Source organism: Micropterus dolomieu, linkage group LG10 (genome assembly GCF_021292245.1).
Source record: "Micropterus dolomieu isolate WLL.071019.BEF.003 ecotype Adirondacks linkage group LG10, ASM2129224v1, whole genome shotgun sequence".
Lineage (NCBI taxonomy): Eukaryota > Metazoa > Chordata > Actinopteri > Centrarchiformes > Centrarchidae > Micropterus > Micropterus dolomieu.
In genome coordinates, this window is record NC_060159.1 from 19,017,972 (window position 1) to 19,036,085 (window position 18,114).

The window sequence follows — 18,114 nt, forward strand, 5'->3', positions numbered from 1 at the left end:
CAGGCCTAGCTAGCCAAACTGTCCTCCGTTTCCTGTGTGTTAGTTTCCTTCATTTTCATTTACATCCATCTCCCCTGCACCTCCCACTCTCTTTCAGTCCCTTGTCCTCTCTGACTCATTACCTCTCCGTCCCTTTCTCTCTCGTTCACTCCCTCCCACTCTGTTCCTTCTCTCCTTCGCTCTCTCGCCTTTCTTTCTCACTCACTCCATAATAAATCCTCTAGCCGGGCCAGGAGATGAGGAGTCACTTTTATGAGCCTTACCGCACTGGAGGAGGACAATAACACATATCTCGTAGAACTGCTGCTTTGCCGGGGACAAACAGACGCCAACAGACACACAAGCGGTCAATACTGTCAGGTAAAGCCAAACGTGAATAATTTCAGTAGAGCAAAAAGGCATATAAAAAGTCCTATCTATTGTTTCCACAGGGGAATAAACCTGTAAGTAATGATGACACAAGCTGTAAAACAGTGCTGGAACGTAACACTGCGCCAGGCCACGATGTCCTCATCTCAGCAGAGCAACAAAACCATCCAGTACACAACACACACACTCACTCAACACATAAACACAGAAAAGATGGCAGAGCACTAAAATTCAGTGACAATCTTAGTCTTTCTCAGATCCTGCAGCATCCAGAGTGCTTAAAAACCCCCATCTGTGTCTGTCTTTACCAATTAAACAGGTGACACATGAAAGGAAAAAGACACTGAATCTTAAGAGGGTGGGCTACCGTGAGCCTCCTGAACAGCTTCCGTGTGCCTTGACATAGATTCTACAAGTCCCCTACAAAAGGATAAACAACATTCTTCCAAATACTTCAGCTGGGATACAATCAGGTGACCTCTGCCTCTGCAAAGGCCATAGCACAGTGAGTCACATCACTTGCATATTAATCAAACATTATTGATTTGTGAAGGTGGATGTTTAATACCCTCTCTAATGTGTGCAAGCGTGTAGGTTTGGTTTAAAAAGTGACACACAAAAAACAAAAAAACCCATAAAAATATCTAAATGCAATCAATCTAGCACATTAACATTAGTATTTTTTATTTGCTTTTTTCACGCACCATGACTGATCACATTTGTTATGAGTGCTGTGAAAATACACAAGGGACATGTTACCAAGAGAGATTACCAAGACTGTTCGATAGTTATCAGGCTTTTCAAACTAATGGTAGTACTTTTACTTTACTTGCGTAAAAAGTAAAAAAGTAAAACTATTTGACGTGGGAATTATATCACAAAGCTGTGGTTCTGTCCTTCCCTGCACTGCTTGCCTTATTCTACCTCAAACTAAAACAGCCCAAGGATTCCACTCAAGGCTCAAACTGAAATCTGGCCACCTTTTATCCTTATAACCTTATTTTCAAAACTGGACAAATACACCCCGCGACCCTGTACAGGATAAGCGGTTGACGATGGATGGACAAATACACATTAATGCGTACGTAACAGGTATCCTGAAATTATTCCCCCTGATATTATTATCATATTTATTCATGGGGGACAAACAGAGGCATGTGTTAATGTTAATGTGTTTTGTTGATTTACAGTCTGGAAATCCATCATCAAACCATTCAGTCAACCCTCCTGCCCTGTACGGAAGCATTTGCATTCATTATGTTTCTCCACACATTTATTCAGAAATGTCCTTTAACTTGTCACCCATCTGAATGAACAACACACACAAACAATCCCAAATCCCCAGCAGAGGTCCTTGACAGCACTGCCACACCAGAATAACACACCTTCTCCGCTTCATTCTCAGAATCAGAATCACCTTTTATTGTGAGGTATGTGTACACATTTGAGGAATTTGACTCTGGATTGTACATTGCTCACGATGTGCTTATTCATACAAAAATACAAAATCACAATAATAAAAATAAAATAAAATCAGACACAGACTTCAGTGTAGACAACACAAATATACACACTATGAACAAAAACAATATAGGCATATTGACAAATAGTGCTGTGAGCAGAGTGCAAAGGATGCAGGAGTATGTACATGTCAGAGGTGGATGTGATACAGGTACATATACATGCATACATGTAAACAGTGCAATGAAGCATAGTGCAAAGGATGCTGGAATTCTTACAACTCAAAACAGGGCCAAGGAGACAGTGGGGTCACAAAACATACACATGTATACGCACACTATAATGAAAGTTTTGTACAGTACAGAGTAATGTCTCTTGTGCTGTTCTGGGTTGCAGGAGGCGAAGCTGGCGTACAGGCGGTAAATCATTGATCCTTCACACTACAGCTGGCTTATTTGACATTGGAACGGCGCTTACGCATACAGCCAAGGCATAAATCATTCATCTCCCTCTGTCTGATCACTTCACTCTGCCAATGATCCTCTGTCACTACTCATTTGCAAGTGATGATTCTGTGATCTGTGTACAGATCAGGCCTAAGTCAAACAGCATTGGCAATCTTTATTTATTTGCTTGTTTCACACACCATGACACCATCACATTTGTTAGGAGTGCTGTGAAATGATTTGTCAAATAATCACTTTATAATAATTAAGTCAATGTTTCAGAAAATTATTCATCAACAATTTTTATTATTTATTTATTGTTTAAGCCATTTCTTAAGCACAATGCCAAACATCTGTTTGTTTCAGCTCCTCAAATGTGAGGATTTGCTGCTTTGTTTCATGTCATTGTAAATTAATTGGTTCAGACGTTGTGGAGAAAATGTTTTAATATTTTCTGACATTTTATAGACTAAGCAATCAATTAGTTGAAACAGTACCTGCAGATGAATTGGTAAAGTAGATAGTGTTAGAGTCAGTCACAGAACAGAATTTCTAATTAGTATGTATTAATATATAAGCGTGCACACATGAGTACATGTTAAAATGCACAAATACACAAATGCTTGTTTTGGCTTGTGGCAGTGACCAGAATGGCAATACGTCCATGGTGAAGGTCATGGAAGTGACGTGGACTGAACTGCGCTACTGCACTGTGACTCATTTCCCACATTCCAGTGAAGAAGGAGGAGCTGATTTCCATAAGCCTTGGCCTTGGCTCCAAAGTCATACATCAAGTCATTAATCACAAAAAAAAAAAGCTACAAGACCAGTGCAAAGTGAGGCAGTGTCCTCTAGGTGCACAGCCAGCACCTGAAAGAGTTTGTGCAAAGGCATCATGAGAGAGGGAGAGCACTGAATACTTCAATAAAAATAAATGCAAATATCAGTCAAGTTGATGGGGTGTTTGGAACAGCTTACAATACACACAGCATATATAAAGTTAGGACAGATGCATCAAGGTTCAAGCTGATGGAAAGGGGAGAGTAGATGAAAAGGGCAGCAGACAGGCTAACAAGGCATTATTATTTTAGGCCTTAAATTCACATTAACAATTTAGTAAAACTTCATTTGAGTGGTCTCATATTATCAACTGACAAAAGTAAGATTTTCAAGTTTTAGTACAACTATGTTTAAAAAATTATTTTTATTTTTGTTCTGAGGGTTTGTAATAGCCGGCAGTGGGTATGACAGTAGTTCAAAACTAAATAACCACAAATCTTGCAAATCTAGCAGCCTGCATTTGACAATTTCACCGAGAGATTGGCGACTTGACTGGGGAGTGATGTATTTAATTATCAAATCTATTTATTTAGTAAGGCACAGTAGATCCACATTTGGGTCAACTTGCCAGCTGACTTAAAGTAACAAATTGTTGTTGTGGATCTGCAGTTTGTTGTCAACTTGCTACAAAAGTTTACAATGGACTACTTTATGCAATAGTCAATGAACACAAATATGAGAATAACACCCAGGTTGACAAACATTTCCCTGTATCAAGCTTGTAAGATACACATCGGAAAAACTAAAAAACATGTGATCACACCCACACCCACACCCACCCACACACACACAGACACACACAGACACACACACACACACACACACACACACACACACACACAGTCTGCCATCCTCTGAGTCAAAGCCCTATCTCCCATATGCTTCATTAATCCAAATTCACCATTACATAACTGTACTAAATGCTCACAAGAGTGGAAGGGTACAGCTACCCTCCCTGTATCTTGTGCACAAGTAAGAGACAGAGTGTGACAGAGAAAGAAAATCTGGTTACATGAATGGTTGTAGAGCTGCTCAGTTTGTAATCCTTTTGTATCTGCTTGAATTTGTGGGCTGCTGGCTGTCGCTTTCTCCCTTAAGGATGACCTTGCGTCTCCAAATTTAATGTATGTGTTATGTGTTGTGTGCATTCCCAGTTGCTGATCTGCAAGGAGACAGGTTTGGACATCAGTTTGTGTGCTCCTCTGTGGTCTAGTGGTACACCTTCAGACTTTATGCTTAAAAGCAAAACCAATTTTAAACTACAGAGCTCCTTTTGACACATACATGTTCACAAACAACATTTTCACATGTGTATGTGTTTGCTCACATCACATTTGTTAATAAGCATTCCTTACACCTGAAAACCCACATATACACACACAATTTCATAACTTGACAAATGCTACTTCAGCTGGAAGTGCTGATACACTGCTGGTGTGTGTATTAATGCAGGTTTCTATTAGGCAGAGAGTGTTTCCTTGCTTGTGCTTTGCTCTGTGAGCCGTTGTGTCAGGCCTGCTTGTATGGGAACCGCAGCAGCAGCAGCTCTGGCGGTGACAAGATTAAGACCTACTCCATACCTTCTCCTCTCAAAGCGACCACGCAGCGCTGCCAACAAGACCCAGCTAACAAACTAAAAAAGCCCACAGTGGCACATGAAATGCATCAGTGAACAGAGCCATTCTGGCTCTGGCTCCGGGGACATTGTCGGCAGCCGCTTGCAATGTGGGAATTTCAAAGAACATATGGCAGCCTGTCGCCGTGAAACAGCCTGTGTCAAAATCTAAACAAGCTAAGAGCTATACCTGGAGAAGCCATTAACTGTCTGTTATCTGCCACACACAAAGACACACACGTCCAGCCACGCATGTAGCACACTAATGTGGTTAGCATGTGATCATGACAGGCTAGCGATGCTCAATTTGGGTCATTGACAAAGAAAGGCTTCAGTGGAGAGACAGGTGTTAGTATGTATTTTTATGTTAGGGTGATGGGAGAGGACTACCTCACTGCATGAGTGGAGACAGTTGCAGCACTGGGACAACAGCAGCAGCATTAAAGCTCCCCACTGTCCAATTATTTACCACTCCACACTCTGTTGCTCATCTGAGGTCAAAAACACCGTGGCTAAGTTTGAAGCTCTCTAACCATGGTTATTTGTACAAGCTGTGTTCACTGCAAGGTTGGGCACAGAGCACAGTGCAGAGGACAAATGTGGAAAACGCTGGGAAATTCTCCTAAACAAAAAGCATAGAATCATATATTTCCCTTTTCCACAGAAGAACGCACTGGCACTGTCCTCTTGCAGAGAAGAAGACTTCAAAGGAGCCAGTGGTCAATAAGGGTTTAGATGCAGGAACCATTTTTGTTATTTTTTGTCACTTTAAGGTTACATTATCGACAGCTGTCCTCCCATTGGTCGCTCACTTAAAGAGTCACTGAGAAATAAGTAATAATAATAATGTAACTAAATCAACATTCAGAGCACAGTTTATTAATATCCAAGTAGCATGTCATATCCAAAGCAATGTTTGGCACTTTTGCTCTCTCCACAGAAAACAATAGTTCAAACAACAAGAACAATTCTGCCACTGATAACACAGAACCGCATTCAAAAATCTTTTTATTTAGCTTTACATTTTTGTGTGACAAATCAAAAGATTTGATACAGACGAACAACACAAAACAGACCAGCAGTAGCTGAGACAGAGACAAAATCATGAAACCCTGCAGACTGAGGGGTCCAGGATCATGGAAACAAGACTTAGTACCAAACTGGAACACAAGAATGTCAATAACACATAATGGTGTCATGTATAATGATATAGTGTAACTCTATTGTACAATGACACCTCAGCAGGTTCAAGCCTCACAATAGCTGTGGTTTCACTGGGAATTCAACACTTTCCTCACTCTTAGTGCCATATAATTACTTGCTGCTCAGTTCTCCACATCGTGACCAACTGCATATTTACATATCTACATTTCCACCAGATCTTATACAGTTCCATTGCCGGTGGTTAAGCAGGCTCTCGAGCGCTGACCTTTCATCACACTATGAACACCAAAACACTGCTGAGCAGAGAAAGGTATCTCCTCTGGCTGCTTCCTTGGTCTCATGACCCACCTATGCACCCACCCTCCCTCCTTCACTAACATCCCATCCCTCTGTTCCCATGGCAACCCCCTCATCTATTCCCACGGCACCTGCCTGCTGTCCGGGAGACACATAGAGATGTGACACTCACAGATGAGGTGAAAGAGAGAGAGAAACAGGAGACACACAGAGAAAGAGTTGACGCCATTTGGCATTTTAAAAACCTGCAGGAGAGATTGTTGAAAACAAAGACGGATACTTGGACATTTCATATTACAATGTTGCTTTTTGCATCAAGAATTGTTCATATCGTTCATACTGGTAAGTCAGTTCGACAGAAAACAAGTTTACACTCCTCATTATTACCAACTGGCACCATCAGACCTAAACTAACCTGAGCAGTGTGTCAATATGTGGTGCACATGGGTTACAAATATGAGTGACACTTATATCATTTAAGGGAAAAAGAGTGTGGACCAAACTATCCCATTAAAGCTGGGACAGACAAGGCTGACTCAGAGTATATAGTTAAAACAATGTTGAATGTGTAGGCATTCTGTAGGCATAAGCATTCACGCAAAAGAACAACAACCTGCTGTCTCCATGAACACATACATATGCACACTCACACACAAACCACAGGGGTTTTACATAAAAAACACATTGAAACTAACACAAAACATACACTTTGCGAAGTTGAGACGCTGAAAGAGAACACTTGAGTGTGCTTGTGTGTTGTTTTGAAGTGTAGGCATGTACCGTAGGAATGCTCGGTTTGTTTCAAATTAAATAACCAGAACTAAAACTAAGACATAAATAAAAATATAAAAACACATTTCAAGTAAGCAAAATACAATAAAAACTAAAGTTGAGAGAATGAAAAGAAAAGCTGTAGGAGACAAACAGCATGGCTGAGCAGGCAGGAAAATGGGCTAGGAGGACAGGCACTGTGTCTATGTGCGTGTATAAGAGCATATACATATAGTATGTGTGTTGTTGGAGGCGTATGTTCTTGCTATCCAGGTGAGAACCTGCTTAAGTTTTAGAGTAATAACTTTTTGGCACATTTGATTCAGGATTTGAGATTAATTATTAAGGTTACATTAAAAAGGATCAGATCAGATTTAGGGTTACTTTCACGATTATATGACAGTATACTAAAATGCATAATTGTAGCTTTCAATGGAAGCAAGAACTAAAAGAATTTTTAGCATCAAAGTTAATTCTTGACCTTGGAAATACTAGTTTGACAAAATAATTCCAACTCAGCTTTTTCTGGAGCTTCATCAGCAGATGGATCTCTTCACATGCGAGATCAGTTGCTGTTTTGATTTGATGTAAGTTGTAAGTTAAGAGAATAGTTCAACATTTTGGGAATTACATGTATAGCTGTACTAAATCTGAAATGTAAAAACTAAAATTTGTGGCTTTGCAGTGAATTTATTGCTGAAATAATTTCTTGGTGATCAGCGGGCAGGTGCAGTGACTTTATGGAGTGGGTAGGGTGCCTGGAGAAGTCACGGGATTCCGGTCATTTCAAGTGTCTTATATCTGTTTAAAATCCAGACGAGATTTAAGATACTTTCATTTATACTTAGCCAAATACTGTATGAGTTTCTGTTGGCGAGATTACAAATGTGATTGCAATCTGGGCTATATGCAAATCGGGGTTGGCCGTCCTCCATCCTAGGAGGTGGGAATGTACTTGAAGCTGTTTGGTATAAATACCAAAAACGCTAAAAGAAGAAGATTTACAACAATAGCAGTTCAGCTAGCCAGCTTACAGCTGTTGATATGCTAACACAAACACATGAATGAACCCTCACAAATCATTCAGTGGTTAACTTGATCAGGAATTGCGCAGTTTTTTAAGCCGTTTTTCTTTTCCCTTTAATGAGACAGAACAACGACAAATTTCCGTGTAATCTCAGTATAACTTTAGCTGCCACAAGGGCCGAGGAGACAGACCACAGAATATCTATATTTAAGAATATCACACAATAAGTGGCTTCAACGACAGACAGCCGTAGGTACACTATGTGAGGAGTAAAGATTATGTATGCGTCTTGGAGAGATGGATACATTAACATCTTTTCAAGATCTGGATAGAAATCGTCTCATACCCCCTCCGGAGGTAATTTCAGCACGTAATTCCACATAAAACCAGAACTTAAAAGTGTTAATTTAACAACAAAGATACTTTGAATGTGCTTGTAATCATATTTTGAGCTTTGGACAGAGCCAGTCTAACTGTTTTCCACCTAGCTCTAGCTCCTTAGTTAATCTACAGAGATGAGAGTGGTATAGATCTTCTCATCTAAGTTTTGGCAAAAAGCGATGCATATTTTCCAAAATGTCTATTCTTATATAAGTTCTTCTTCTGCAGAAGACTGTGTGATACAGTAACTTTTAACACCACTGAGCTCACATGTGAATAGATCCATCTCCATGACAAGTGGATATGACTCCATCTGCTGAACAAGGCTGTGTGATATGGTTAAAACATTCAGCAAAAAGCTAAGTGGAACTCGAGCTGGGACGAACAACTGAATTTCAGCTTCAGCAAAGCTGTCGTCAAGTTTAACAGGCTTCCAAATCCAATTTTCTCTGGATCAGTTATCTGGCAGTTTATAGTCAGGGTTTAGGAAATGTTTGTCAATGTGAAGTCATCACAAGAATATAAAAGCTGCCATGATACATCTGTATATCTAAATGTATGTATATGTGTGAGTATGCTTAATGTATGAGTACTCACTTTGGGCGTGGGACAGGAGGCGGTAGAGAGGCGTGAGGTGGCCTGGGCGCGGGGCGACTCCGAGGGAGTGGTGCTGAGAGATGCTGTATCCCTGGGCAACACCTGCACACCCCGTGAGATAATGGAGTCTGGGATCTGAGATCACGCACACACACAAACGTACGCAGACATGTGTGCATGTAAACACCACACACTGTGTAATGATAGGCAGCACGCATACACATACTCATACTCAAGTTCCAGGAAGACACACATATACACACAATGTCCAGATTACATCCATACATACATCCATACATACATACACACACACACACACACACACACACACACACACACATATATATATATATATATATATATATATATATATGTATATATACACACACAAAAAACGCCAAGAGGACAAATATTTCAACATCTCTGATATATAGTTATATGTCAAACTTTAACGACCACGCCTACTCACAGGGTTGATGCAGATGAAAGGCAAATGGCCTCAAAAACGATGATGATGACAAATAATGAGATATCGGGGGGCGGAGTCTTACCAACATCCATCTGTGACTGGACAATGAGGTGGGATGTTACCCTGACAACAGAGCCATAAAGCAGGGTCCGGGCTGCAGACAGGGCAGGATAGGATGATGGGTATGGAGAGATACTTGATGTTACATGTGACTGCTAAGAGTAGACACACACAATGCACACACACACAAATGGATGTAGAGGCACACAGTCCTGATGTATGATATACAGAGATACATGACAGACCTAAAGAAGAGGTTTGCTGTTTTTCAACTCAAGATGTTTGTGCAATTATTTACACTTTTAAAACTTCACTTTTTAATAACAGGAAGCTCAGAGTGTAGTCAGTTATGTACTACTCATAAAAGGATCAGAAAGCATACTTTATATTGGGTTTCATTGACTTTTACTTTTGCATAGCTTCTGGCAAAGATGTGGCCGAGAGAAATAAATTCAATATAACCTTAAAGAAAGCTTGTTTTGCAATTAGCTGAGGCTCAATTCAGGCTGAACGTTCCAAATGCATTTTTTTTGCCAGATTTTGGAGTATGCAACAGGAGGGGGTTTCGTAAGCAGCCCTCAGTAAACCCATAATCCAGTGTGCACATGGCAAATATTTAATGGAGCATTCGGGTGCTCCTGAGGCCTGTACCACGAAGCAGGATTTGAGTTTATCCAGGTAACTTCTGGGTTAACCCTGGGTTTTCAGTACCACGAAGGTGGTTCACTTCTTACCAGGGTAGATGGCCATGGTAACTTATGCTGAATGGCTAACCTGCTCCGGCAGGTTATGTTCCAGATAAGAGATCAACTTTATGAAAACGCCGCCTACAGACCAATCAGCTCTCTTGGAAAATGACATCACCATCTGTAGGAAATCCCAGACTGTTTTAGCCAATAGGCTGCTTTATGTTTGCAGCGGTGATATGGAGAAACTCTTGACTATAGCGATATAATCCTACAGAGACTGATTAAAAGCCTACAGGTTTTTACAGTACAGCAGGATAAGCCTACTCACTGCTTTGAAATGTGTTTAATATTTTTTATTTGCTCCCAGTTCGTTTCACACACCCTGACACAGCCGTTAAAATAAATAGGTTTTATGTGTCTTATGTGAGGCTGAATATTATGAGCAGTTTGGTAGGGATATTGAAATACAAATACCTTTTGCGATGTGGGCGCAAAAGGTGGGACAGTGAGTTTTCAGTAGCCTAAATGTTGAGATTGTCTTTCAACCACTAGCCTATTTGAGCACATTTTATGGCATGAATGGAGTTTTCGTTTCATTGCTTTATGAAGTCAATTTAGAACAATGTTTGAAACACTTTTGAGTGTGTTAAATAAATTAATCTTTTTTGAAGTGACGACAAGTTTTTGAAAGTGAGGTGGAAGACCACTTATTCAGTGCCCGAGTCTTTTAATGTGGAAACACTGACACACAGCCGAGCTGAAAGAATAAGGCTGATTTTCCAGCATGTTATGTGAAGCTGTCTCACGTTGAGTCGAATTTTGCTCGCTCATGAGTTTTAGCATGTGTATGAGCACACACCAGGTTGCATTTAAAAAACTGCTCTGCTAGTGGCTGCTGGAAACTACATATAGCCCCTTTATGAACATCTTGATCTGAATATTAGGCTTAAGACAGGTATGAGAAGCACCCAAATGCACCATTAGTTTTGATCTACGTATGGCTAGATGGTTGCATTTGGTAAAGAGGAGCAGGATGTTAGCTATTGAGCAGGTCCAGCACCCAGCCTCTTAATTCAATCAAAGAAATAGAAACATTTTAGTGTGCACTTCTTGTTTTTTAATAAGAGCTTTATCATACATTTTGAAGGTGCCCAGCTGGACCACATTTAAGCCCAGCAGGAAGCAGCAGAAGAAGCATGTTATTAAAGTATGGGTTGAAAAACAGTAAATCTTTAATTTCAAGGTGCTACCTGTAGTATTTTTAAACATCAAGGTGTCATGTTCACAGTACCTTTATAATAAAATCATGACAGCCTTTTTAGCAGCCTGGATCAGCAATTATGCTCAGAACCTGGAAAATACAACTTTGAACATATATACACGTCTAAGAAAACAATGTAATTACAAATTTATATTTGTTCTAACGTCAGTGTTATCAAACACCTAATCTACAGTACTAGTACAGTGCAGTTCTTCCTGTTAACATGTACCCACAGGCACAGCAGAAACACCTGCCATAAATCAGAACAACAATCTTTGTATGTAAACCTATGTTAATTAATGTAAAATGTTAATTGTTAAACATTTAAAAAAAAAATTACATAATATTAAACCCCTAGTGTGGAGATAGTGTATCAGATTTGTTAGCTATCTGAACTACCATAAGCTTAAAATGCTACATACAGCACCTTTAACACATGCTTGTATGGATGACGTGTGAACATGTAAAGATGACAGTTTGAAATGGATGGAGTCAGATCTATGAAAACAGCAATTATGTGCAACAACAAACTCTCCCCTCCCATCACCTCCGTTACCTTGGCGGCGATGGATGCGGCGGTGATGTGGGAGGAGGAGCTGTCCTCTGTCGACGCCACACCGCTGTCTTTCTTCTCCTCATCCTCCTCCTCACACTGCACGCCCTTGTCCTCCGTCTGGCGGCGTGGCGAACTGTTGGGCGGCGGCGAGAGGGGCGGTGGTGGCGACGGCAGGTCCTCCAGCTCATCTGCGGCCTCCTTCACCTTCACCACTGCATCCCGCAGGAGGTCGATGGCGTGTGGCAGTGCCGGCAAGATGAACTGGAAGCATTCCTGGAAAGGTAGAGGGGTGCAAGGAGGGGGAGAACATCAGTGACAGGGATTTGGGTGACGTGGACAGTTGCCTTGATTCAAAACTGTCAAGCAATAGCTGCCAGCATGAACTAAATAAATAAAGGCTGGTACAGAATAAAGGCCAGTAAAAAAATATTGAGGGTGTTGTTTCCTGTACTCGAATGACCGATTCATGTTACATTCTCAACTCTGCCTTTCTGAGTGTCTGATTTTGACAGAAATGTTGTTTTCACTCACTCACTAATTAAAACCTCTTCTGCTTTTCTGCAACCCTTCTCAAGTACACCATACTTTATTCACCACACGCTTTCAGCTATCTCGCCTTCATAAGCACATCAGGGATAGCTGAAAACATTTGGCGAGTAGAGCATGGTGTACTAGAGAGAAGTTGTGTGGCAATGATGTTATTTGGATGGACATGCACCGAATCTCACACTGGTCTGCAACCTGCTGTGTGTGCATTCTCAAAGTGAGTGAATGTCACATACAAAGCCTAACAGAAAAGGGAGAGTTTATGTCCTTTCAGCTGCTGGAAGGGATGCTTTCCTGTGAAACATCCATGCAAAAAAGATGGCCAAGTAGAACTGAAGAACTAGAAATAAGTAATGAGTAAAAGAACATTTTGGATCAAGAGAAAAAATAAAAACACTACTATAACCAGGAATACTGTTATCTACTCAGACCTATGGAACAAATATATGTGGCCTAGTATGTCACCCTGTTTGAGGTAGTGGAATCTAAAATAGAGATTTCCTCCTCAACCTCTGTAAGTCACAGCGCCTCCCTCTGGCCACATTTATACAAGCCTGTGCTCATTCATTCCTCCCCGCATCTCTGTTTGCCTCCCCGGTGTCTCTCTGTGTGTCAGTGCGCCTGTGGGCTCCTCGGCAATGTTAAATGCTCCATTCTCCTCACACACAAGACAAGAGGTAATCTGTGAAATTATTTATCATCCTGTGTATTTTAAGCATTGAGAAGATACATTATTAATCGCCCCCACGCTTTATAATATCTACGGTGGCTGCGAATGGGCTTTTGGAGCAACCTTTCCACTTCATTCACTGTTTTATCTGTGCATATCACAGGCTGGATCAATTTATGATGATGATAACCTTGATTTGACTGAATTTAAATCCCATAGATCCACACTAGGATGCATGTATTACCACATCATCTACCACTGTGCATATAAAAAATACAAAAAAGAGAGAGCAGATGGACTCCTCAGACCGGGAGATGAAAAAGGTTGGATGGGTTAATCTCAGTAGTTGACCATGAGCCCGACAGCCCTGCTGTGTAGCCACAAGCTAACCTTTTCACCCCACCTTTACTTCACACACACATATACACACCCCAAAACCCTCAGCACACGGTAGACTGTTTATACCTCTTGCTGGTGTGTTTGAAGCCCACATCTGAGCATTTTTGGAAGACATCTTTGGGTGAAGTGGGGAGGGAATGGGCAAAAGAAGGAGTGAGAATGGTGTAAAGAGCCTGCAGACATTTCTCCTTTCCCATTTTGTGCTTTCATTGTGGGCCGGGAAAATTTTTAGATACGTGAGGAGTGTTTTTTTTTTTTGTCTGCTCTTATTCTCTGTTTTGTCCTGGAGGAGAGTAACTGTCAAAAACACTAAAGAGCAGAATCCCTGGATATACTGCCAGCGGATGAGAAACACAAGCGAGAGTGAAGGATGGAGGAAGAGGGGAAGGCACCGATGTTCTAAGAGGGGGTTTGCAGGAGATGACGAGAGAGAATGACATACAGAGAGGGAAAGAGAGAGAGTGGGAGAGACAGGGAGGATGAGATCTCGAGAGATTAAGAGAGAGAGTTGGAGAGAGACAAGAGGCAGTGAGAGAGCAAAAAAGAAACTGCAACAAAAAGACAGTGAGGCAGAAAAAACAAGTGAAGAAGAAAAAAAGAGAAACAAGAGAAAAACAGAAACAGGGACAGCAGTGAATAAGAGATGGGGAGTGAGAAAAACAAGTATCTTAAACACTTAAATTTCTAAATCACTAAAGTTGCAAGAAACCAGACATAACAAGTGCAGAAGCCAGGGCCTCAAAGCCCTTACATCGTTTTTATATTGACAATATATTTATGTACCAGCTGACAGTGTGTGTGGAGGGTCCAAAAAATGTTTTGTGATATTTTAACACAAGTTAGAGCTATTGTCTTCGCCACCTCCTCAAAAAGCAAATTTCAGTTTCAGTTAGCTAGATACAACAACACTAAGCACAGCGTACGCAGATTGAGTAGCTAAACGAATGATGATAGATTATGGGACAGGAAAGCTGAAAAAATATGTTTCTGCGAAACATAATTAATAATGTTTACTTTCTTCACAGCCCTCTTGAATCATTGCTTTTTAGTGTGATTTACTGTACAATTTTACATCTTCAATCCCGTAAAAATTATTCATATAAAGTGAGGGAACTAGAATTGACGCCCTGCCTGTTGTATGCCTCCGCTAACCAGTCAAGTTGTAGTCTGTCCAGACTCATAATATACGTAGTGAATACATGGAAGGAACTAAATAAAAAGGTATAAAGTGTATTTTTGGTTAAATGGAAATTATCGCTATGTTGATGATAGGATTCCAGTGAATATACATTAATGAACTGATTACTAAAGGATTATTGTTTTGGCTAAACAGGTACACATGTACTTGATTACAATGTAAAGGTAGATTCCTATACAGTATACCTACACAAAATGTGGTGCTTTCGATTTCTCCTGCATTTTTAGATGCAAAGCCTCTGGATGAGGGGTTGGGGAAACCCGCTCACAGGATCACGATTAGCTAGGCGTGCTCCAATACGTTGTTTGCAGTCACATGATTCCGATCACGCTAAGAACTGAGAGGCAGGAAGTGAAAGGCAGAATGGACATGATGGAGAAAAAACCCGTACTGTGCTATTATATCATTACTCGTTGTGTCGTCCCAGTTACCGTGTTTGAAATCTGGAATCGCCCAATTCATTCTTAAATTATAACTTAGACCTTTAAGTCAAAAGTGTCACTTATTCAGTGTCCAACCATCTGTGAAATATGGTCACATTCTCCCCTTCTGTTCCTGAGTTATGATGTTGAATAATCGCCAAGAAAGTGTTTTTCCAGGGCACTGTGATTTCACCAAGTGAGTTCTCAGCAAATTACAGATGATGTTGTACACACTAAAACAAGGATTTGAATAAAACACAAGGTATAGATGTAGTGGTTATGCAAATATGATATTTGATCATATCTCACAAGGTGAATTTCAATCACTTATGTGTTTTTTCCTTTCAGTAAAAAGAATCGTCTGTCCCATAAGGCAGAAATGTCATTGCTGTGTGTAGAAATGTCATCACAGTGGGTATAAATGTCTTCCCCACAGGTAAATATTATAACTGCAAGTGGAAGCATCATCACCAAGAGATGAAATGTCATCATCACATGTACAAAAGTTGTGATCAGTCAGCATCATTGCTGCAGGTAGGAATGTCATCCAAGAGGGTAGAAATATTATCACCATGTGGCAGCATCATTACAGCTGCAGATGTTATGTCCATAAATACATCACAGAAAAGCATTAGAAATTACATTACCATGAGTAAAATCATTAATTGTGGTGTATATATTCAAGATTTTGTGTAGAAGCATCAGTACAGTATGCAAAAGTGACTGTACTGTTGAAGGAACAATGAAACCATGGTCATGCCCTGACAAATGCTGAGTTGAAAAGTGTTGGCCATCATGCAAAGTTGGTCTACAAGCAAATCATTATGATTTATATGTAATGTTCTTAATCACCTTATCCCCAATTAATATTTCTTTCCCCAGAGCCTGAACCACATAATTTAATCTAATTAAATACAAAGCTAAATCACCCCTTTAAAGATGTTTCTTTTTTTGCATTTTCAGGGCAAAACAAATTAATCCAAATGATTTTTAAACTAAATTTATCTGCAGTGGTCAAAGAGACCAAATAATCAGTTAAAGAGGTGGTATTATGCTTTTTGGCTTTTTCCCTCTCCTTTATTGAGTTATTTCTCTTTTTTGTGCATGTAACAGGTTTGCAAAGTGAAAAAGCCCAAAGTCCAGCCCAAAGGGAGTTCACATCTCCCACAGAAAGCTGTGAAGAACCGCTTGAAAACAGCTCGTTTGTAGTCCTTCACTTCCATTACTTGTGACGTCACAATGAAAATGCGTCATAAAGCTTGCCAAGCGGCTAGTAGGGTCAGGCACGCTCTCAAACCAAGCTAGTCTGCGCGGAGGCCCTTTGGCTCGACTCGCCTTTGTTTGGTTTTCCACTGTAGAAATGTTGCACCTGTACCTGCTTCCAGGTACTTTTTTTCGTATCGCCTCACCTCCGTCGAGGTTCCAAGTGAGCTGAGGGATACTAAAATGTAACGTGAAAACACGACAGACTGCTGATTGGTCAGAGAGAATTGTCACTATTCACTGCATCATCATTGCGTGCACCAGACAGAGGCCAGCAACAGAAAGTTTTATATTTGACAGTTTTCATATGTAATTTCATCACTAAATCCACTTCTGAGAAGTTTTGAGGTGAGAAATCAGCTGTGTAGATATTAAATATTGACAGTTTTACGAGAAGTGATGGCGGAACAAAAATGTGCTTGAATATTTTCGGAGTTGAGGAGCTCTGCAAGTGGCTGCGGGGGAAGCCTGTGCCAACCCGTGGGAGGAGCATGTGAGGCCGGCCAGCCGCCCGCTCACAGAGCCCTCTGCTCCCGCCGTCACACAGACCGCTGCAGCAACAACGGCAGAGGAAAACACAGCTGGAAGGTTTTCATACCGCTTATCTGTCTTTACATTCTGAGGAATGTAAAAGAGAAAAAGAGAAAGCTGTGTGGATCGCTGGTGTGTGTGTCGCATTCATAGACTGTAAAAGGTTGCATTAAAGATTACGTCGCAGCAGTTGTGTGTGGCGTTGCTATGATGACAAGCTACGTACTATCTCTGGGTACTATCTACAATAGTATGAAGCTGCAGTACCGCAGGCTGCAGTTTCAGGACCCCCGCAATCCTTGGACCGCAGTTCTAGGACGCTAGTTCTTTTGCGACACCGCCATCTAGTGGAGTGGTGGTGCTCATACACAGCAACACGAAGGAGGTAAACCCTGTCTGCTAGCAAGGCCGACGTGCGCAGCTGTAGGGTTAACTGGTCGATATGCATATAATCAATAACTTAGGTTTAGGCACACACTCGGTGGTGGTTGTGGTAAGGGTAATTGGCTTCGGGGGGCTGTAAACAGTAACATAGCTAGCTAGCTAGCTAGCTAGCCAGTCAGCTAGCTGCAGCATAGATCGTCAGAACACCGGCAACAGTTCAACGTTTAGTCCTAAAAGACGATGTTTGGGCCTGGAAATTACTATAATGCTAATGTTACACCTGATGTAAAAGCTACTGAGCAAATGTTCAAATTGTTTGGCCAATTTTTATGTAAAATTTAGTTGAAATATGGTGATTTTTGTAGTGGTTTATGGTAAGATGTGGAACAATGATGTTGTGTGGTTGTGGACTTGTGAGTAACTTATACCATCTGTAAAGGTTGCAGTCTGAAGCGGCTTTGATTTGGATCACACTACCTTGTTTCTTATGACCCACCCTTCTCTGCTTCTGATTGGCTAGTAGTCCTTACCTGGGAACTGCGCATGTGCAACTCCCAACAAAGATTGAAGAAGTAAGATGCATCACTCTGTAGCTCAAGAGCGGAGCGTACAACACATAGGGTGAAAAGAGGAGCTGCAGCAATGTGCAGTATGAGAAAAATATGGTGTTTTTTGAAAATTAAACCATGTAAACCTGT

The 18,114-nt window shown here is 40.9% G+C and overlaps 1 protein-coding gene across 1 annotated transcript in view; it reads right to left on the bottom strand.

The window, feature by feature from the left end:
* The window catches only part of gphnb (gephyrin b), a 106,840-nt gene that overhangs the window by 36,570 nt on the left and 52,156 nt on the right, over window positions 1-18,114 (bottom strand). Inside the window, exons 7-9 of the mRNA XM_046061136.1 lie at window positions 11,932-12,276; window positions 9,823-9,834; window positions 8,969-9,103 (exon numbers count right to left, since the gene is read on the bottom strand). Of these exons, the coding sequence (XP_045917092.1) occupies window positions 8,969-9,103; window positions 9,823-9,834; window positions 11,932-12,276 (492 nt within the window). The remainder of the gene's footprint in view (window positions 1-8,968; window positions 9,104-9,822; window positions 9,835-11,931; window positions 12,277-18,114) is intronic.